The sequence below is a fragment of the Peromyscus maniculatus genome, chromosome 11 (genome assembly GCF_049852395.1).
Source record: "Peromyscus maniculatus bairdii isolate BWxNUB_F1_BW_parent chromosome 11, HU_Pman_BW_mat_3.1, whole genome shotgun sequence".
Taxonomy (NCBI): domain Eukaryota; kingdom Metazoa; phylum Chordata; class Mammalia; order Rodentia; family Cricetidae; genus Peromyscus; species Peromyscus maniculatus.
In genome coordinates this window covers 90086386-90108575 of record NC_134862.1, presented here as the reverse complement: position 1 = coordinate 90108575, position 22190 = coordinate 90086386, and the positions used below count along the sequence as shown (strand labels likewise).

Here is a 22190-nt window from a genome sequence, read left to right as displayed (position 1 = left end):
GGGACAGGGTCTTGCTATGTAGCTCAGGCTAGCCTTGAATTTACCATAATCTCAAGTTCTGGGGTTACAGGCACACACCACTATGTACGTCTTAATTTAATTAACACATTTCTCTTTATCCCATATAGAAAACAACCTAACTCACCAAATCCAGTTGTGAGTTGTGGAGAAGGTATGACTACTTGGCACACACAGCTGAAAGGACCAAAGACACACATCCATATTCTTGATTCAGGTAGTTATAAAGCATGTATGTGTAGCTGGAAGGTTTCTCCAGTCCTGCCTGGCCCTGCGGTCCCACGGCCCACTTATAAAATAATCACTCAGAAGCCTATATTAATTATAACTGCTCGGCCCTTAGCTCAGGCTTATTACTGACTAGCTCTTACACTTAAATTAACCCATAATTCTTATTTATGTTTAGCCACGTGGCTTGGTACCTTTTCTCAGTTCTGCCTTGTCATCTTGCTTCCTCTGTATCTGGCTGGTGACTCCTGACTCAGCACTCCTCTTCCCAGAATTCTCCTCATCTGCTTGCCCCAACTACACTTCCTGCCTGGGTATTGGCCAATCAACGTTTTATTTACCAACCAATCAGAGCAACACATATTCACAGCATACAGAACGATAACCCACAGCATTTATGAAGAAGGAGTATGATTGGTACATAGGGGACTAAGAGCTCCCTGTGGGCTGTTTCTGAATTGGGCTTCGGCCATGCCACCTTGCCACTCTTGTTAAAGGGCTTTCAGTTTCAAATGAGAAGACAAATCCAGATGGTTCTAGGAGTCTAGATTCAGAGCAGCAGAGGAGAAACCCAAGCCACGCAACAGTGCCCGACACAGGACAGGATGATCAGCCAGATGGAGCGCCCTGCAGAGCAGTGTGCACACCCGGTAACAGGGCGGTCACACTGCTCCTGGCTCAGCCCCAACCCCAAGCCTCTCACTACCCTGAGGTTTGGAGGACTGCATGGCTGGTTGTGTTTTTTTTTTTCTCCTTTTGCACAGAGGTGCCGATTAGTGTGTTCATAGACAAAAGGAAAATTTAAATGAGGAAATGGATCAAGAAGCGTCACTCAGCAGCTCAGCTTTTCGGTGGCTTGGGTGGGGCACTCGTGAGTGTGAACAGGCTTGGGTGGGGCACTCATGGGTGTGAATAGGCTTGGGTGGGGCACCCGTGGGTGTGAATAGGCTTGGGTGGGGCACTCCCTGGGTGTGAACAATAGCCAGCTGGCCTGCCCCGTGGCGTCTGGATCAACGTGCATCCCAGCCCCCTACACTCGCTGTCTCCCTTGTGGAACTGACTTCTAATCGGCAGGCTACAGCCAGAGCCATTTCTCTGTGGCTTTAACTTCCTCTGGCTTCTGTGTAACCATCCCAGAATAGTGAGCAGAACTGGTTTTATCAGGAGAGCCAGGCAATGCACAGCTCTGAGACATAATATCACAGCTCCCCTTAAGAGGAAAATGCTGCTGCCTCCCTCCCGTTCACAGAGCAAAGTCACTGGACAATGACAAAAGTTGCTGACTCTGCAATTCTGCAAGCGAGTGGCCTGGCGGAGATGTGGGGGCAGGGGGTCATGGTAAGTGGCACAGCTGGGCCGAGGAAGTCCTTCCTGCCTGGCTGTGTGGAGCAGGGTACTTCTCAGCACATTTCCATGCAGTCATGGCGGACAGGTCAGCAGCAGAGCAAAGGGAAGAGCCCTTCAGGTGTGTGCACAGGAATGTGGAGGACAGAGATCCACCTCAGGGCTCACTGCGCAGGCGCCATCCATGTTTTATTTGAGACAGGGTCTCTCGATAGCCTGAGGCTCACCAAGTAGGCTAGGCTGGCTGACCAGCGAGCCCCAAGGATCTGCCTGCCTCTGCCACCACTGCTCTGGGGTTACAAGCACGTGCCTAACTTTTTTATGTGGGTTGTGGGGATCAATTTCGGGTCCTTATGCTTGAACAGATCTCCCTAAGCCCAGGGACTCCTCTTTCTTACTCTAGATTCACACAGCGGCTGTCCCTTCCATCTAGGTAGCCGCTGCCTCCAAGGCCTCAGAAGTGCTGCTGATGAGAAGCCCTTTGCTAAGGGCTGGCGACCAGTCATCCTGGGGGAGGAACACACCCAGGACTGTCAGCCCAGTGAATCAGTCCTGCTGGCCAGACCACGGCCTCATCAAGCTGAGAATGCAGCTAAATGCTCTTTGCCCCCAGCTCACAGGAAGGCAACACACTCAGGGATCTGTGGAAACAAGACAGCAACCCTTCATTTAGAGAGATGCTTGCTTTTCTCGAGGATGGGCAAGATGGCAGGCTAAAAGACCAACCCTAGGTGAGCAGGCAGAGAATGTTGGCATTTTCTGGTCACTCACGCTTATACCACTTTCCTACAGTCTGAACTCTGCAGAATTCTGGTTCTGCCCCCTTAGCACAGTCCTGGTGGAACAGTGACCCAGGTCCTTCCACTGTGCCAGAGACCCTGTCATACTTACCTAAAGGTAACCATGTTCACAGTGTCCTAGAGAGAGAGTGTGTGTGACTGTGGAGCAGAGAGCAAAAGCTGGTTTTCCAGATTCTTCCTGCATTCAGTGAGCACCAGTTCCTTTCCAGAAATCCCTCTTTAGACTGATTTCCAAGAACTTTAATGATACACACCCTACACAGAACCTGAGGCTGTAAGAGGGACAAGAAAAACTGAACAAGAGAAAAGAAAGGAAGCAGGCAGCCGAGGTGGAAGATCCAGAACTGGATAGGGCTCGGGCTGCTTCCTCTGGGACCTGCACCCCACATACAAGGAAACAGAGACTCGGGATGCGGGGCCTGCCTAAGGTCGGGAGGAGGTTTGCTGAGTGTGCAAGCCTGTCAGCTGCTGGCCCTTTTCTAGGCCACGACTTTGTATGTCTAAAACTGCCAACCAATGGCAGAGAACCGTGTCAAGACCAAACACCAGACTTCTCTCTAGTCGGCACTTACGTGGCGCTGGCCTCTGCTCAATTCCCAACGGGTCTCCAGAACCTCCAAGAAAAAGGAGTCCAGGATCGACCTCAGCCCAGCAATGATGGAGTGGCTTCAAGGGACGCTACATCTGCTTCAAGTCCTGTCCTGTCTTCAGATAATGACTCCATACTCTCTAAGAGACCATCTCTCCCCATCGACCACTCAACACACTCCATCCCAGCAGAGAATTTGTGCCCAAACTGCCAGTGGTGGCCCATGCCATTAATCCTAGGACTTGGGAGGCAGAAGCAGGCAGTTCTCTATGGGTATGAGGCCAGGCTGATCTACATAGCAAGTTCCAGGACAGTCAGTGCTACAATAGAAGGACCTTCTCTAAAAACAAGGAAAGAAAGAGAGACAGAAAGAAAGTAGAAAGATATTGCTCCCAGCCTTACCTCCCACTCCATCTTTGTGAGCCCCAGGCACCAGTTGGTCGCCCTGGCAATCCTGAATCTCCATCAAATGAAGGTCCCCTGCTCCACCCAGTGGCCTACCAATGACCCATGACAATAAGGACAACGAAAGTCCGGTCCAGATTTCAGGCAGCCCAGAGTCACTGTAATAGGATGTGGCCATCGTGATTGTTTCCCAGTGGCCATAGAGCTGGGAAACGGGACCATCTACACATCAGTTCCGAAACTGGTCCTTTTGGGTCCTGGTCTGTCTGTGAACAGTGTGAAGCAGTTTGCAAAGCAGACACAACAACCAGACATGTAGCACAGAGTCCACACACGGGTTCCCATTGGACCTCTCTCCTGCTATCTACAGCTCCCCATGAAATAGAGTAGCGCCCTCAGAACCCACCCCCATATCCTGGCTCTAGACTTCCCAAGTCCCATTTCATCTTACCATTCCAAGGCTCATCACTTAACCCCTTCCCTACCCACACTCCTTCAGAGAAGTTACTAATTCCTTTTCCTGATAAGGTTTGCAGAACACATTTAAATGGTTTTTACCCCAGATACAAATGTCTCTATTACATAGGGGGCCATCTGGGCTGCCACCGCTAGCCAGCCATGTTGCTATCGACTCTTTTTTTAGAGTTCATGAATCAGTTGCCAATAAGGAGGGGGAAAAGGAGCCGATGCCAAGACTCCGTCTCCTCCCCTGCACTTTTCCCCAGCAGGAGAAATGGATCCCAGAGTCCAAATGGACCATGTGAACACAGAAACAGAAAAGATGCCGAAGACTGATGCTCTGGAAATGTCAGCCCACGGTTCTAGACATCATGGAGGTGGGAGGTGGTGGCAGCTTACTTCCCAGCCCTGGAACCCACCAGCTGGGCTAAGTGGCACTGTGCAGCCTCCAGTGGATCTGAGACGCATGCAGAGAAGAAATAAAAGGAGCCCAGGAGCAGTGGAGAAAGGAGCAAGGGGGGGGGGGCAGACAACAAAGAGGAGGGGAGGGGAGGAGGGGAGGAGGGGAGGAGAGGAGGAGGGGAGAAGGGGAGGGAACCAGAGTCCCTAACTCTAGGACCATACAACCACAGACTTCAGCGGTGGGCAGCTGAGTTCTGCCTCATCTGCTGCTGGATACAATGTAAACATTAGAAGTGGGAGCTATACCTGAAAGGAATAGGAATGGAGAGAGGAAGGCATATATAGTGCCTGCCATGGCTTTTCCCTTGGGGTGGGGGGTGGGGAGACAGAGAATGGGAACCAATGGTTCAGTCAAAGCCTGTCTTAAGCACACTACCTAGAGTTTGTTGTTGTTGTTGTTGTTGTTGTTGTTGTTGTTGCTGCTGTTGTTTTTCAGACCTTCAAAGGATAACCAGATGCTCTGGGTCCCTCTGGCCAGACAGTCTTGGGGAAGTGCAGCTCTGGGCTGCTGGCACTCTGGAAGAGAGTGGGTATACAAGGGTGGGAGCCCTTAGCCACAGCCTCAGGATGCTGTTGTTCATACTGGGGCACTCAACCCATACTCTACCAACTACACCAACTAGAGGGTACCCAACCCTCCCCACCTGCTCACCTCACCTCACTCTGCTACAGGAGGAAAGAGAGAACAAACTATCCACACAAGACAGGTGTCTGGGTAAGCATGACCTATGACATTTGTTAGTGGTGGTCAGCAACTAATTTTACCTTTTGCTTTTTTTTTTTCCTTTTTTAATATGAATGGATGTTTTGCCTGAATGTATGTCTGTGCAACACATGAACTCCTGATGCCTACAGGAGCTCAAAGACGGTGTCAGATCCCTGGGAACTGGAATGACAGATGCTGTGAGCAGCCATGTAGGTGCCTACAATTAAACCCAGGTCCCCTGAAAAAGCAGCAAGCGCTCTTACCACTGAGCCATCTCTCCAGGCCCTAATTTTTATCTTTTAATGAATCTGGCAGAAAACACACACACACACACACACACACACACACACACACACACACACACACACACACACACTTTTGTGACTCAAGGTAGGATTCAAACAAACAAACAAAACAAAAGAAAACTAGAAAATAAAGTTAGCCTCCTGATTATCTCCCAATGAGCTGACAGATGTTCCATTTCCACGCCGGCAGCAGTGCCCGACATACAGGCAACCCTGAAGGTTGAATCTTCAGCTCCTTTCCAGGCCAGGTAAGGCTGCCTGACTGGTCCAGCCCTCCCCACCACCCAGCACCACCCAAGGGCATGCTGCACCTCTGCACTGACCTGAGATCAGAATCGCAAATCAGGTTTTAATGAAGTACAATTTTTTTTTTACAAGATACCCTTTTTATCTCGTAATAGCAGATGCTTTTGTCAGTTCACACACAGCCCTGAGCTTTCTCAGCCCTAAAATTATGGGAAACACTGCTAATCTCTTCTGATGGGATCCTCTGGAATAAATGGCTGTGGTCACAGGCAGACTCCTGGAAGAGTGGTCATTGGTTTAGAATTTTAAAACATCTCTGCTTAAGGGCCTTTCATAATTCCTGGTAACTAAAGCTTAATGATAAGATTTAAATAAGGATCTTACAATGGTTTGTAGAATATTGTAGAATAGAAATAATGCAATAAACCTGGCCAGGTTTTTTGTTTTTGTTTTTGGTTTTTTTTTTCTGAGACAGGGTTTCTTGGTGTAGTCCTGGCTGTCTTGGAACATGCTTTGTAGCTGGCCTCGAACTCAGAGATCTGCCTGCCTCTGCCTCTGACTGCTGGCATGTGCCACCACCACCACCAATCACCCCAGGTGTTTCAGTGCACATATCTGGGATATCCCAGAAGTCTGCTATTAGAAGCCTCATCTCCAGTGGTGTTATTCTGGAAAGTTCTGGAAACTCTGGGGCCTCGCTGAAGGAAGTAGGTTATCGGAAACCTCTTCTTATGGGATACGCTCATCTTGGGCCCCTCTCTCTTCTTTTGGTTTCCTGGCTGCCATGATGAAGCAGGACAGAACTAGAGGAAACGTGGGGAGCCAGCCTGAGTCCAGCCATGCACGAGACCAATGAGCTGACAGCTGGACAGAAGACAGCCCAGTTCAGCACACGCTTGATTGGCACCTGCACAAGTTCTGGAGACAGAGGGAGCAGCCAGCCCTGCCCTTCATGTGCCTGTGGGCATCGAGGCCAGGGCCAATCCTTCAGCCACAGCGGCATAGTTGTGTTTTGTTTGCAATTGTTTTCTAGTGCCAAGAGTTGAACTCAGGGCCTGGAAAATGCCGCAGAGACCCTCTACTAAGGCCATACTTTCACGGGTCACTTTATGGTTCAGACGCTCTATCTCCATCCTCAGTCCGACTTACTGTTCTAAGACTCTGGCCTCGGGGCCAGGTGGTTATAAGGTTCTGGCCTGAGAGGCCTGCCATGGCAGACTGTGCCGCACAGCCCACGTTTCAAGGACCCTCAGAGGTGGTCCTGGCTGCCAGAACTGTGGGAGAGAGATTAGAGTTAAGGAAAGAGCCAGGTCAAGAAAGCAGGCAAAGAAGGCCTCACTCGCAGGGCTGTGCCTGACCAGCAGCTACCCTGCACCTCTCCCCTGGAATCCAGCTGCTTTCCCCCTCTTTTACTGCCCTGCTGAGCTGCATGCATGCATGATCTCCTGAGCATGATCTCCACTCTGAGCAGCCGGGAGAATAGGAGTAATTCACCTACAGGCAACGAGCTATAGGGGCAAGCCCGCCGGGCACCTTCCTACCCACCCACGCCTCTTTCACAGGAACATACTTCCTGCCTGGGTTTGTGAAGTAACAAGGCCCTCCTCACCCTGGGCCAAGCCTCCGCCCCTCCCCAGCCTGCGAGGGAGATTATACACTAACTACTGTAAAGAGAGCAACAGTGATGTTGGGAATGTGAACCCTCAGAGCATCCGTAACGCTTATGAGAAGAATAAATGAAATGCCTTTGTAATAGGAGGCGAAAACAAAAACAACTCCAATGGGTGGTGGTGGTGCACACCTTTAATCCCAGCACTCTGGAAGCAGAGGCAGGTGGATCTCTGAGCTTGACATCAGGCTAGCCTGGTCTACATAGCAAGTTCTAGGACAGCCAGGGCTACACAGAGAAACTGTGTCTCAAAACAAAAAACAAAACTCCAAAAGTGCCAAGTCCCGAGGCAGCAAGTATAGCCCCCCCCCCCCCGCATCCCCCCCAGCCTTGGAGAAGCCATTCCCTCAGGCAATGTTATCTAGGCTCCTGAATCTTGTACCAAACAGGCCTTTATACCACACTGGTCCCTCTTTCAGTCACAAAGAAGATGCTGGAACACCCCAGTGTGTGCTGTGCTCAGCACCTGCAGCATGCCACCCAGCAGGGCCAATTGCTAAGGCACTACTTGTCACCACTATCACCAAAGCTACAGACTCCCCCTTCTTCAAATGATGAAATACATAAACTTCTGGTTTCACAGACCAAATGAAGCTGCCAGAGATGACTTATTCCTGTCAACTGTCTGAGAGCCACTACCCACCAGCCATGTGCTCAACCTGCAGTCACCATGTCCCTCAAAAGTCTATGAGTGCTTAAGTAAGACTGTAATCACTCTTACAACCAGCTTTGACATCATTTGAGAAGCCAAGGCACATGTTCACATGCGAAAGTGTGTGAGAACACAGACACATAGGCAATTTTCTGTTCCTCCAACAACTCCCAAATAACCAGCAGCTGCTTCCCAAATTATTGACTCAGAGGCTTAATAGTATTTATAAATGCTCGGCCAGTAGCTCAGGCCTATTACTAACTAGCTCTTACACTTAAATTAACCCATAATTCTTATCTATGTTTTGCCATGTGATTGGTACCTTTTCTCAGTCCAACATTCTCATCTTACTTCCTCTGCATCTGGCTGGTGACTCCTGACTCCATCCTTCCTCTTCCCAGAATTCTCTTGGTCTGGTTGCCCCACCCATACTTCCTGTCTGGCTACTAGCCAATCAGCATTTTATTAAACCAATTCGAGTCACAAATCTTTACAGTGTACAAGAGCATTATCCCACAGCATTCCCCCTTTTATTGTCTAATTAAAAAGGAAGGTTTTAACCTTAATATAGTAAAACTATATACAACAAAAACAGTTAAGTAAGAATTACAGTAACGCTATCAACAATTGTCTATCTTATCTTAGTGAGTCTAAAGTTTTATATCTAATTTACTTTCTATTATAACTAAGGAAAACTAAAAAATTATAACTATTTAGTCTTCAATTCCATCAAAGACCCCAGAAGGGTGAAATGTTATCAGGCCAGATAACCCAAGGTCATGGGCAAAGCGAATTCCCACTACACTGGCACACATATAGAGGTCCAAATGAGCCAGATAGCCCAAGGTCATGGGCAGAGCAAATTCCCACTACACTGGCACACACACACACAGAGGTCCAAATGAGCCAGATAGCCCAAGGTCATGGGCGGAGCAAATTGCCACTACACTGGCACACACATAGAGGTCCACCAAGTTTGTCATGCCATGGGAGCTGGTGACAGGCTGAAGTGAAGAATGACTAAAAATGAGAACAGAGGCACACAGGGGAAAAGAAGATGGAGAATTAAGATTCAGGAGAGATGCTTTTTCCTTGTGGCAAGAGCAATAAACAAACATATCCAGAGGCCAATACAGTCTAACTGTGGTGCTGGGGTCCTGAGATGGTGAGCATGGGAGACTAGATGCAAAGGTAAGCAGATGCCTCCAATGCCCACCACAGGAATCTGAACAACTTCCTACAGCAACTTCATCCACCCTGAGATCCTAAGCTGAGTCTTCAACCCCATGCTCTGCTGCAGGATCATCTAACCAAGCCTGTCAGTTTTTTTTTTGTTTTGTTTTTTTTTTAATGTCTAGGATGCTGTTCTGACTTTCATTTCTGTTGCTGTGATAAAACATCCTGACATAAAGCAACTTGGGGTGGGGGGTGGGGTTGTGTCAGCTTAAAATTCCAGGTGACCATTCATCCTTGTGGGGAAATCAAGGCAGGAATTTCAAACAGCTAGTCACATACTTCCACAGTTGTGAGAAACTGTGTATGTAATGTATGCATGCTCACTTGCTTGCTTACTTACGTGTACTCAGCTCTTAAACAGTTCAGGAAGTTTGCCTAAGGAATAGTGCTGCCCACAATGGGCTGGATCTTCCCACGTTGATTAAGGCATAATTAAGACAATACCTCATAGACATGCCCACAGGCCAACCTGATGTTGACAATGCTTCATTTTAGACTCTCCTCCCAGGTGATTCTGGTTCTGACCAAGTTGACATTTAAAGCTACCCATCCCAGGTACCACACTGTGCACAGAAATGCCAGTGGCCCTATTTCAGTCTGTCGACCTACCCTCGACTTAGATACCTTTTTCATGCATTGTTTTGGCTTTATTTTAGCATATGTAAGAAAGTCTCATGTTTGCGTCTCTTTCTATGCTAAATTAACAATATTTGCCGGCCTCATCATTAAGTTCTACATTGGTATTCAGAGACCAACTCAGGATTTAATTGTGCACTTGGGAGTTTCCATGACCTTTATGGGATTTAATCAGATTCCCAGTGTTATTAAGCATACAAAATCTCGGTCACCCATGAAGATTCAGACATTGGACATAAATGACCCCCCAGCAGCAGCTACCCTAGGCCTCAGATTGGAGGTTGGAACACATAGGCACAGCTTCCCTGTCTGCAGCAGGATTCACTCAGTGCCTCTCCTCTATTCAGCACAATTCAGTTTCCTTTCTGAGGTCCCTTCAGCTACCATAAGTGACCTGAATTGCAAAGACATCAGCTGGAATTTAATATTTGCCTCTTCTGAGCCATAAGGAGACTATCTACATCTGGTCGCCAAGTGGTGAGAGAACAGTGTATTTCACAATTATGACCAAAAATGGGTCTCACTGGGACTGGGGAGATGGCTCAGCAGAAAAAGGCACTTGCCACCAAGCCTGACAGCCTGAGTGTGATCTCCAGGACCCACATGGCAGAAAGAGAGAACAGTGACCCCCACAAGTTGTCCTCTGACCTCCACACATGTACCATAGCTGTGTATATACACACACATATACACACATAATAAGTGTAATAAATTTTTCATGGGTATCACATGGGCTGGTAAGATGTCTCAATGAGTAAGAATGCTTGCTGTGCCCGTATAAGGACCTGAGTTTGAATCCACAGCATGGGCATGCCTAGAACCCCATCATTGTGAAGTAGAAACTGGCAGATCCCAAGAGCTCGCTGACCACCCAGCCTAGCCAAAAATGCAAGCTTTTCATTTACTAAGAGACCCTGTCTCGGGCAGTAAGGTAGAGGACAGTAGAGGAAGACACTTGACCTCCTGCTCTGGGCTCTGCATGCATGCTCAAGGGAACACACAGTCTCACACTCTCATGCACATACCACATGACAGTTCTCATCATACGCATCATATAAACACACACATGGGTGTTGCAGCTACCCAGGGGAACAACTGTCTAACAGCATAAAATCAACCCCTGTGGTGGTACAAAGTTCACTATACAACCCTCCTAGCAGCAACAACACTCTCCTCTGTTATCAGACATGCATATGGGTTGAAGTCACCGTCTCAAAGACCTTTCAAGCAGAGCTTTCTTGCTGAGATCTGTCACTGAACCTCCATCCCTCAGGGTTGCCTCACCTTCCCCCTCCTGGCTTGTCCCTTTGAGAATCTCCCCTCTGCCTAGAGATGCTGGACTAAAGTTCACCACTGTGGTGGTTCGAATAAGAATGGGGCGGGGGGAACCTGGAGAGATGGCTCAGTGGTTAAGAGCACTGGCTGTTCTTGCAGAGGTCCTGAGTTCAATTCCCAGCAACCACATGGTGGCTTCCAACCATCTGTAATGAGATCTGGCACCCTCTTCTGGCATGCAGGTAGAACACTGTATACATGATAAATAAATCTTAAAAAAAAAAATGGGTCCTATAGTGCATATATTTGAATATTTAGTTCCCAGTTGGTAGACTGTTCAGGAAGGATTATGAAGTGTGGCCTTGCTGGAGGAGGTGTGTCCCTAGGGGTGAGGCTTCAAAAGCTCGTGTCAGGCCCAGTCTCATTCTGCCTATGTGTTGTGGATCAGATGTCAGCTCTCAGCTATTGCTCCAGCACCATGCCTGCCTGCTGCCCTTCTTCCTGACATGATGAATATGCACTGAGCCCTGAAACTGTAAGCAAGCCCCCAATTAAATGCCTTCTTTTATGAGTTGCCTTGGTCATGGTGTCTCTTCACAGCAATAGAACAGTAGACAACTTTCCCTCATAGACACAGTCACCAGGTCTGGGATGCTGCAGGCCTCCTGTGGGTCCAGAAATATATAATTTTAGAATTATACATTATAATAGCCCATATGCCTATTGGAAGTCTAGGAAACTATTCATCAAGGAAGAGTTCATCAAGCTTGTCCAGTAAATTAGCTGGATGCTGAATTTACTTATTCTGCAGTAACTGATCTATTCATCATGCCACCATCACTGGCTATTGAAACCACAACAGAGAGTAACAATTCCAGTCCCCAAGAACCAGTAGCCCAGGGCTGTGTGACCAGTGGAACAGTGGGATGTAAGGCAGGAGGCAGGAGCAATGGATAGGATGGGTGGAGGCTTCACAGAGAATGCAAGCCAGCCCAATAAGAAATGGGATGCGTAGACAGCATTCCAGGGAAATGGAAGAGCCCATCTGGGAACTGGCTGGAACACAGAAGATGTCAAATGAGGGGAAATCGTTAACTGGACCAAGTCTTGGAAGCCCTTTAAGCTATGCAGGTAAAAGCCAGAAGGGGTTTGAGTGTGCAGATGACATGCAGAGATCCTTTCCCATGTTGGAACTACCATTCTGGGGAGGGGTTGCAGCAGGTAGATTCACCCAAGTGAGATGAAAAAACCAAGAGGCCAATAATATGGAAGGGATATGATACTCTGAGGAAGAACAAATCAAGCCTGGGCCAAAGAAGGGTTGTGAGGCAGAGAAGAGGGTACAGGTGTGTGTCGTTGTGTTTGGATGGTGCATGTCCCCGGAGGGCACATACTAAAGGCTTAGTCTTGGAGCAACACAAGTGGAGGGAGACAGTGCCTTCAGGAGATGGAGTCTACTAGGAGGTCATTCCGTCACTGGGGGTGTGCCCTTACAGGAGATTACGGGACCCCAATCTCTTCATCCTCTTCTTTTGGCTTTCTGGCTAATGTGATTTATGGCTTTGCTCCACTTCATACTCATGATGGACTACCTCAATAGAGACCCAAAGCCCTCAGGCCACGGGATTATGGACTAGAACCTTCAGATCTATGAGCCCAAGCAAATCTTTTGTGAGTTTATTCTCCCAGTGACAGAAAGATAATACCTAACGGTAACTGAGAAAGGAAGAGTAGAGAGGACCCTAGGACCAGGGTCCATTGAGGCCTTGGGTGACAAAGGCACACAGGTTCAGTGTGGAGCCAAATGGGCACGGGGCAGGTGGTCCACGGAGGGGCAGGTGGTCCACGGAGGGGCAGGTGGTCCACGGAGGCAGATGCAGGCCTGTTCTAAGGGCAGGTCGAAGAGGCAGAAAGAGAACAACCAGAGAGAACTCTGAGAAAGCATCCAGAGGTGCTTAGAGAGAGGAACCCGGGGCAGGGTGCTAGAAACACTTGGGAACAGGGCCACAAGGAGGAGAGGAGCAGCAATGTCAAGACCACAGAGAGGCCTCCGTGAGCACTAACTGAGACCCAGAGATGGCCCAGCAGAGGTCTGCCAGCGTCCTTGGCAAGCACTGAGTGAAGAAGCATGGTGGGCATAGGGCAGGGGTCAGAGACATTGCAGGAATATCATTTAAAACAGGGAAGAAGCACATCTATCTAGTAAAATGCTGATCTTGTCCAGGCCTGGATGACGGATGCAGAGGGCGTGGCTTTATCCATCCCCAGTACACTATGTGTCTGACAGAAGAAGATAAAGAGAAAGGGGGCAGGATTTGGGGATGCAGAGCCTGTCTGCAAAGAGAAGAGACCTGGCCTGTCAGGAGGTCTGGACATGGTTGTGGGGTGAGGCACTGAGGATACAGGGAAACATGTCGAATCAATGTTCACAGGAGAAATCAGCTTCAACAAAAGGGAAGCCATGGCTTGAGTCAGGGAAGAAATGGAGTTATCAGAGCATACATGGAGAAGTTCATGGAGGGCGGGTACTACGGTACCTGATTGTTTCATCAAAAAGCATGTTGAAATTTAATTACAATTGTGATGGTATGAAGACCTTTAAGAGGCAATGAGGTCATGGTATCCCACCTTCATGAATGGATTAAGGCTGTTATCGTAGGAAGATTTAGTTCTAAAAGTGTGGTGTGGGCCCCCCCCCTTCTTCTCCTGAACACATGCTCTCATGCCATGTGATGACTTCCATCATGTTGTGATGCAATAAGAAAGCCCTTGCCAGGTGTAGCCCTTAGATCTGGGACCTGTGAGCACTCAGAACTGTGAGCCAAATAAATTTCTCTTGTTTCTACTACCTGATCCACTATGTTCTGTTATAGCAGCAGAAAAGACCAAGACAGCAGGGTAGTGAGTGCTCCCGATGACGCCCTCTGTCGTATCAGTGTAGGGAGTGAGTGCTCCCGATGACGGCCTCTGTCATATCAGTGCAGAGAGTAAGTGCTCCCGATGACGGCCTCTGTCATATCAGTGTAGGGAGTGAGTGCTCCCGATGACACCCTCTGTCGTATCAGTGCAGGGAGTGAGTGCTCCCGATGACACCCTCTGTCATATCAGTGCAGGGAGTGAGTGCTCCCGATGATGGCCTCTGTCGTATCAGTGAACCTGATGTAAAGACATGAGGGTGGGAGCTCCTGGGACTCTGAGAATGTGACAAGTATGGTGTAAGGTGAAGACTCAGACCCAGACCATGCTAACGGGCTATGGGACTATAAGGGTCAGCCAAGGTCATACTGTGCATTCACCTGAACGACAGAAGCTCTTGGGGATCCTTGGTGAGAGCAGAGGGGTATCGGAGTAGGTTCCTGGCTTGGAGAGCTCCTACCATAAAGGTGACATGGGACATGCACTGATGAGCCAAGGGGCGGATGACGAGCTTGAAGGGATCCACGCCCTGACAGAAAAGGGGCACATCACAAACAAAACAGGGACCATGACAGGGTGCAGGTAAGAGGGCCAGGGCTGCCTGGAATGGCAGGCGTAGATGAGGTCAGGAGGCCACAGATATACATAGGTAGTCTCCAGCATGAGGTCAGCTCAGTGCCTAACACAACACAGGTCAGCGAGAATGTGACCATGACCAGGTCCAAATCCTCAGTGGATCCTACAGGGAGTGGCCCACAGAGGCAACGGACAGTGACGGCAAAGGATGGAGCGGACGCCATCCGGACAGCACGTTGATGGGAAAATTAGGCACCGTCTAGGAAGGAAGTCAGTAGGAGAAAACTGGTCCAGAGAATAAGGTGCAGAGCCACATGAACACAAAGGAGACAGCAGATAGCAGTGGCTGGAGGGGACAGGCGGGAAGGGAAGTCAAGGGTGGTCTCAGGGTGGAAACAGGGTACAGGTAGAAACACCCCCGACAAGGCCACACAGCTTCACCGGCCTTCGTCCAGAGACTGGAGAGTCAGAGGAAAACTGCCTTGGTGCCTCTGCCACATCCCACCTGAGGAAGCCTAGAAACGTCAGCGACCGGTGAGGCTCTGCCAGCCAGCCCTGGCTCGTTTCCAGAGCGTCTGGGTTCCATTCCTCACTCTGTTCTTACAACATGATCGATGGAGAGTCAGTGAAGACAAGACTGGCTTGGGAGACGGCCAGTCAACACTCGACACAAGCTGAGACGAGAAACACGAATCACACCTGACAGGGGGGGCCCTCCGGGTCACCATGCTCCCTACCCTGAGCAGGAGGACTCCTCGCTAGCATCAAGGTCCCTGAGCCTCCTGGAATGGTGGGTCTTCTTTGCATGAGTTGTGGTTCTCCAGGTCCCAAAGCACCATGAAAGTCCAGAAAAGGATGCACATTCCTTGCTACCTAGGGTGTGGTTCCCAGGGGCAGCCAGAAATGGGCCAGGCAGAAGGGCAGGAGAATCTGTCATAAAGTTGATTAAGCTCCTCTGTGCCCCAGGGTCATCCTCAGCTTCGGAGAACAAAGATGGGCAGTAAAGGCCCTTCTCTCCCTGCATGGATGGAGAGAGACCGGGGAGGAGGGGGGGCCGGGGACAGAGTGGACAAGTAGCCGCTGCCGGTGGCTGACCCTGGATGCTGGAGGATGGCTTGATCCAAACAGACCAGCAGTGGAGGCCAGGGAAGGGCTGGCAGGGGCTCATGCCGCCCCTGGCTCAGGCCAAAGAGGGTCTCTGAGAAAAAGGTTACAAGGAGCCCCAAGCATCCTGTTTCACAAAAAAAAAAAAATTGCCCCCTTTCTTTTTATAGATGGATAACTGAAGAAAATGAGATGTGTTCCTAGTGGCTGGGTCTGTGACAGGCTAGAACTGGCTGAAAGGTCTTCAGCCATGAAGACATTCTGTCTAGTAAAACTTGCCCTCAGCAGACTAGTTCTCATTATCACCTGTGAGGTCCACTCAGACTCCAAAGATGAATGCAGCCAAGAGCCCAAAGCCATTTCAAGATGGGGAGATACATCAAGCCTTTCTGGAGAGCAGCACTGAGAACTAATTTTATTTGTTAATTGCCAAAGTTCAGAGGGACTCTAGCTATTAAAAAACCTGGAAAACTGAAAGCCTGAAATCAGCGGTAATGCATCTTTGATCTTTTCAAAAAACAGTTTCATCTGTGTTTATATAACAAGACCGTCTGCAAACAGGCTCGGCCAAGCTGGAGCAGAGGAGATTCTGAATTGTGAGTAAACACCGTTCATCTCAAACTGGCTGGAAACAGACATCGCTCCACATAGCAAACCTTTCAGGACACTTGTGGGATTTTTCCCTTCTAAACATCCACATGCAGTTTTTTTAATGAGCGCGTGCACACACACACACACACACACACACACACACACACACACACACACACACACACAAACTGCCTGATCTTTTCTTGATGGAAAAGTGGGTGGTGACTTTTGTTTAATGGCATATTGTATTTTCAAACTTTTTGGAAATGAGCCTGTATCCTTGTATAAGCAAAAGTCTAATTTTTAAGATGAAATAGAATTTCTTCTTTTAAAGAGGAATCCACAGAGCTGGGTGTAGCCATAAATGCCTATAGTCCTAGCACTTCAGAGGCAGAGGCAGGATGAACATGAGTTCCAGGCCAGCCTGGACTATAAATCAATAATCTGACCAAAAAAAACCCAAATGAAACGAAACAAGGTGGAAGGGAGAGGGAAGAGGAGTCCTGTTTCCAGCCTCGTTCTGCTCCAGCCAGAAAGTCTACTCTAAATATCTTACCGACATAGAAGCTAATGTTTGGGATAGAAACTATTGTTAAATCAATAATTCAGCACCAGTGATCACAGTTGGGGAAAGGCTTGGCCATAAGAGTCGCACAGACTCAGATCAAATCCCAGGCCCAACATACACTAGCTGTACAAGCTTGAGCAAGTTTCAGAACCTTTGAGAACCTCTCGGAGTTACAGTTTCTTCCTGTGTAAAAAAGTCATCTGTGGGGACTAAAGGACGCCCTGGTGTGTAAGAGACAATATCCATGAAGAGCACAAAGCCAGGGTTTAAAACAAACAAAAAACGCATCTCACTTTGCTTCTGCAAAGCACGACAAATGTACTCAGATGCAGTGGCTGATGGGAAATAATCTCATGTGAAAACAATGCAGATAGATTTTCAAGGCAAAAATCAATATTTAAATATGCTTATGCCTAGCCACACCTATCTTTGCTTCTAGACGTGCAGGGGAGGGTGGGGGAGGGAAGATGGGCTAACTGGAGGTACACCTGAGAGGTCTTCTCCAAACTACACAGGACCGAGCGTGGATAAATACATACTGGATAAATAGTAACTTCCATTATTTCTCTTAATTAGGTATGTACATATACAAATAAATAGAAGAAAAAAAACATACTACCTGCATGTCTTTTAGCCCAGGGGGTGCAGGCATTTTAACCGCTGTGTATTAAATGCGGATTCATTGCTTGGGATGCCAATACATACTAAGCAATCAATATGACTCATCAGATCAGGAAATGTATAGAAATATAAGGTGCCGGAAAGAAGGCAAATGCACCATCTACTAACTCTCCTAAGTATTAGGTTGAAGTGATTACCACCATTCAACCAATATCCACAAATGCACAGTGTGCGTATCGGGAAATCAGAGAATATCTGAGCTCCCCTTGAGTGTTCAGGAATCGGATCCCTGGGGTGGGGATCGGATTGCTTGATTCAGAGAGGGAACGGAAAGACTGGGAAACGAGCTGTGCCTGTTGCCACTGTGCCCCTTCCACTCACTGTACCAACAGAACCTGACTTGGGATGCGACCACACTGTACTCCCTCAGACTGGAAGATGAGGGTTGCGGGCAGAAACCAGTGCAGGATCACCAGGACGTGCAACCGTCATTCAGATGTCTCTTGGTCAACTTAGCTGCACAAACCATCCACTTAATCAGCTTGTTCTTGAATTATTTATTGCCCTTCCTATCCCCATCCACATGCACCCTGAGGGAGAGAAGAGAATTCTTCCTGGTGACCCACCCTGCCTCAGGAACCAGTGCAGTGAACAGCAAGTCTGAAGGAGTTTGGGGTGCTGCCACCCTCCAGACAAAGCAAGACCAGGAAGAAACAGCAAATTAAGTATTAGGCTTCGAGGATGTGGCTCCCTCTCCAAATCCGAAGAAGCCACTAAAGTTCCTTTAGAACATGGGAGCAGATCTCTGCTGCATATTTGGGCACTGTCTACCCTGAATCCCTCTTTATCCTAAACCTGGTTTGGTTTCATTTTTTTTCTTAGCAATTGCCAACAGCCTCAAATCCCACTGTCTGTAGTAGAAAAGACCCAGCATTCCAGGGCAGAGAGGACAAAATCCCATCACATCTAACTAGCAGGGCTTTTTATATGAGCCCCCCAAATTCCTACATCAGAATCCATTCCTACTGATAAGTGATTACACAATCTTAGAAAGAGGTTGAAGCTTAGATGTGATCTACAGGGTCTTTTTGGGGTCCAGTGGTTAGAAGCCCCTTCCCCCTCCCCAGACGCTCTCCCTCTGCTCCTTGCCACAGCCCTTAGGAGACGCCGGGTTCTATTTTAAGACAGACCCTCTCACACTAGAAACCACTCAGACAAAACACCGGCATCTCAACTACTCCCCAATCTTCTTCCTTTTGGGTCATCTCCTGTTGTACTCAGGCTCTCCAAAGCTCCCCCAGAGCCTCTGGGAGCTGGTCTCGGGGTCCCTTCCATCACCCCCCACCTCTGCTGGAGGGGTAAGGTTGTTAACAGTGGGTGTCAGGCACTGGGACCTTGGCCTTTCTGACTATTCACCCCGGGGTGAGAATGGGTACCTTAACCAGCCTCAGAAGGAAGCTAAGGGGTTGGTGAAATGTGACACAGTGGATCTGCTCCTCCTGTATCTTCTTCCTTACTCCTCTTCAAGATTCCTCGGCTTAGGGAGTGGGGGGTGTGTGGGGAGGCTGGGGGGCGGGAGGAGGTAAGAGGGGGATCTTTGATTGGTGTGTAAAATGAATGAAAAAAATCTTAATAAAAAAAAAAGAGTCCTCGGCTCCACACCATACCACACCACACTTGACCTAGGACCCATCTGCTCTCCACGCTGGGAGGAAGCTTGTGTCCTGGGGATGATGGGACCTGACCAGGTCTACACCACCTGGAACCTTATTTATCCTGGTCCTCCTCCCCCTCTCTCCTTCACTCCCATCTCCTGGATTTGCCTCCCCTCCTGCCTGGCCTCTCCCTACTTCCTCTCACAAGGCGCCCTGGTTGTGTTTCCACTTAGTCTCCAATTATGTCTAAACGCAACCCACCACAGATGCTGACATTTTAAATGTTTAGTTGTTATAGTTACTTGACTAATTGCCTGGGCCACCGGCAGAGCGTCTTCTCTCCTGCAGGCAGGAGGGGGGCGGGGGGTAGTCAGGCAGATGGGGTTTAAGCCGCTACTCCACTTGGAGCCGGCCCGGGACATCTTGCCACGCCCAGGAGAATGCCCCGCGCGGTAGAGACTCCGCGCGGGCCATAGGCTCCAGCCAGGGCAAGAAGGTGCGCATGGCACCTGTACCGCCCGGTCTCGGGATGCCAAGAACTGTGTCTCCTGCTCCGGGACAAGGGAGATGGACAAGGTCTGCCCAGCAAATGCTTCTATCTGGCCTCACAGTCCGCCTACGCCTGCAATGTATATAAGGCAGGTAAAATGAGGAGAGGGGGTGGGCATGGGGGGCAGAGGGGCTTGGGGGGCAAATGAGAGTTAGAAGCCGGCTGCAGGTTACTCACGTGCCAGATAGCGAAGAAGATGAGCGCAGCGCAGAGCACCAGGGACAGCATGTAGCAAAAAGCAGCGAAGGTGAAGGCCATGGTTGAGGACCCCGATCCCACCACACACAAAACCGCTCCCTGGAGATATGAGTGCCCTCCCAAACGGGGGCCGAAAAGACGGCTTGTCCGCACGATCCCGGAAAAACCAAAGGCTAGGAGCACGCACAACAAGCAGAGACAGAGTTTGAGGGTCAGCGAAGCCGGCAAGACTCGGGCAGCACAGGAGACCCAGGACGTGGAGCGCCCACGGGCACGGAATGTCACTGGCGGCAACTGTTCCCCTAGCCGAGGAAAAAAATCTAACCAGTAGAGAACACCTGCAGACCTGTGTCAACTAGAGAGGTTCTTGAGACCAACAGGCATTGGGGGCTAGGACTCCACAGAGGACCGGACGAGGAGGTCCGTCCCCTGGAAAAGAGCCTTCTCTGTCCGCTCCGGAGTAGAGGAGGTGAGGCGAGCGCGCCACCCAGATACCAGGTGCCCGGACTCCGAGGTCCCCAATCCCACAGCCGCTCTGCCCGGGAGCACAAGTCTTTAGGTGGCGGCCGAGGCGAGCCAGGTCCCGTTAGCCCTGCGCCCTGGGCTGGGGTCTTCCAACGCAGCTGTGCTCACAGAGATGCATCCGGCCCCGGCCCCAACCGCGTCCCCCGGCCGCCGGCTTCCGTAACCCGGTGCCTGGGAAACTGGGTCGGACCGGGGCGGCGTGGGCTCCAGCCTAGCGGGCCAGCTCCCGGCCGGGCGGCTGCGGCGCGGCTTTCCGGCCAAGCGCTGCTCGCTACTGAGCCGGGCTCCACCTGCTGCTGCTGCTGTCGCCCGCGCTCGCCGCGAAGACTGCGGCGCTGGGACCCCTCCCTCGAGACGCCCCACCCTCGCCGGCTCCCGAGCGCGCCCTCCCCTCGGGCGGAGACTGCGGCGATGGGGGCCGGGGAGGCGGTGGCGAGGAGACGCGGTGCGCGCCCGCCTCCCGGAGGAAACTTGCCGCGGCCCCGCGCGCGCGGAGGCGGGAGGGGCAGGGACTCTTTAAGCACGTGCGCCCGGAGCGAGTGGGGAGGCGGAAGGCTATGGCGATGACGCGTCCGCCGCCCCTAGGCTTCCAGCAGTTTCGTGCACATCAGAGCGGGAAGTGAGGGGACTTGGTCGAGGGAGTGGATGGGCTCCTGTTGGTTGGGTCCTGCTTAGGCCGATTTCCCAGACTGTAAGGTACCCCTCATCTGGGAGTGCCTTTTCGGCTTTACCCTGAGCCTTCCCCTGCCCTCCCTGTCTCGCTCCCCCACCCCACCCCACCCCACCCGACCCGCCGCAGAATCCTGCATTAGAGCCCACCCCTGGCATCCTGCATGATTGGGGGTTGAAGGAACCTGGTGCCATGGATAAGGCAGCAGCAAGTGTTTCTGTGTTGCTCTGTGGCATTGTTTAGAGCAGGTGAGGTTGGAGGCAGACTCCCTCCTCCAACTTTCTTAGCCTCAAATAAAACCTGTTTTCTTTATCAGAAAAGTAGCAATGAGTATCTTCAAACCAAACGGGACCTAGCGGGGAGCATTTAGTACCAAGTCAATCCTTAAATGGTAGGAATTGTTTCCTGCACACTCTGCCACAGTGTGTTAGCATCTTAGAAAGTTTGTGTCATAGTCACTCCATGAAAAAGGTTCCAGTCCTGCAGATAGAACTGGGATTTCAGATGAGCCAGTCCAGAAAGCAGGAAGAAATGTCCTGAAGGATGACTTGCAAGTCACTTGGGAGTCTAGATACACACCATAGTTTGGAGTGAATCTCAGAGCATCGGGTTATGTCCAGAAGACAATGTTTCACTCCCATCGACCAACCTCTGGATCTTACAGTTTTTGTCCCCTCTTCTGCCTCCTCTCCAGGATGGCCCCTGAGCCTCAGGGAGAAGGGGTGTGATGTAGCTGTCCCATTTGTGGCTGGCTGAGCATTCCACTGCACATCGACAGCTTGAGTGTTTCTGCATTAGCTGTCCTCTACTGCACAAAGGAACTTTTCTCTTGAGATCTGAGAACTGCCCTTGTCTAGGTATAGAGATACAAAGTTCGAGGGCAATTCGATACTATTTCCAATTAGCAAACTAACTGTAGTACGTTGTCCTCTAGGCATTAACAATTCCCCAACCGTGGATCCGTGGATTCTCAGCCAGATTTACCGTAGCAGGCATGAGTTTCCTCCTGTGGCAGCCCTTAAAACAAAGGAGAAAGCCCCTGGTTATCCCCACCCCTAACATTCACACCACTGTTGCATCCATGGGCATATCTCCACGTATCAGTCATTATTGTAGCTCATTGGGTTCACAGCTGAATAAGACTGTTGATGAGCGACACACACACACACACACAGAGAGAGAGAGA

At 50.0% G+C, this 22190-nt stretch overlaps 1 protein-coding gene across 1 annotated transcript in view; it reads right to left on the bottom strand.

Moving 5' to 3' along the window:
* Positions 1-20663, bottom strand: part of Cnih3 (cornichon family AMPA receptor auxiliary protein 3) — a 112682-nt gene extending 92019 nt beyond the window's left edge. The window contains exon 1 of the mRNA XM_006974174.4: positions 19789-20663. Coding sequence (XP_006974236.1) covers positions 19789-19869 — 81 coding nt within the window. The 5' untranslated portion in view covers positions 19870-20663. The remainder of the gene's footprint in view (positions 1-19788) is intronic.
* Between the last annotated feature and the right edge of the window lie 1527 nt (positions 20664-22190).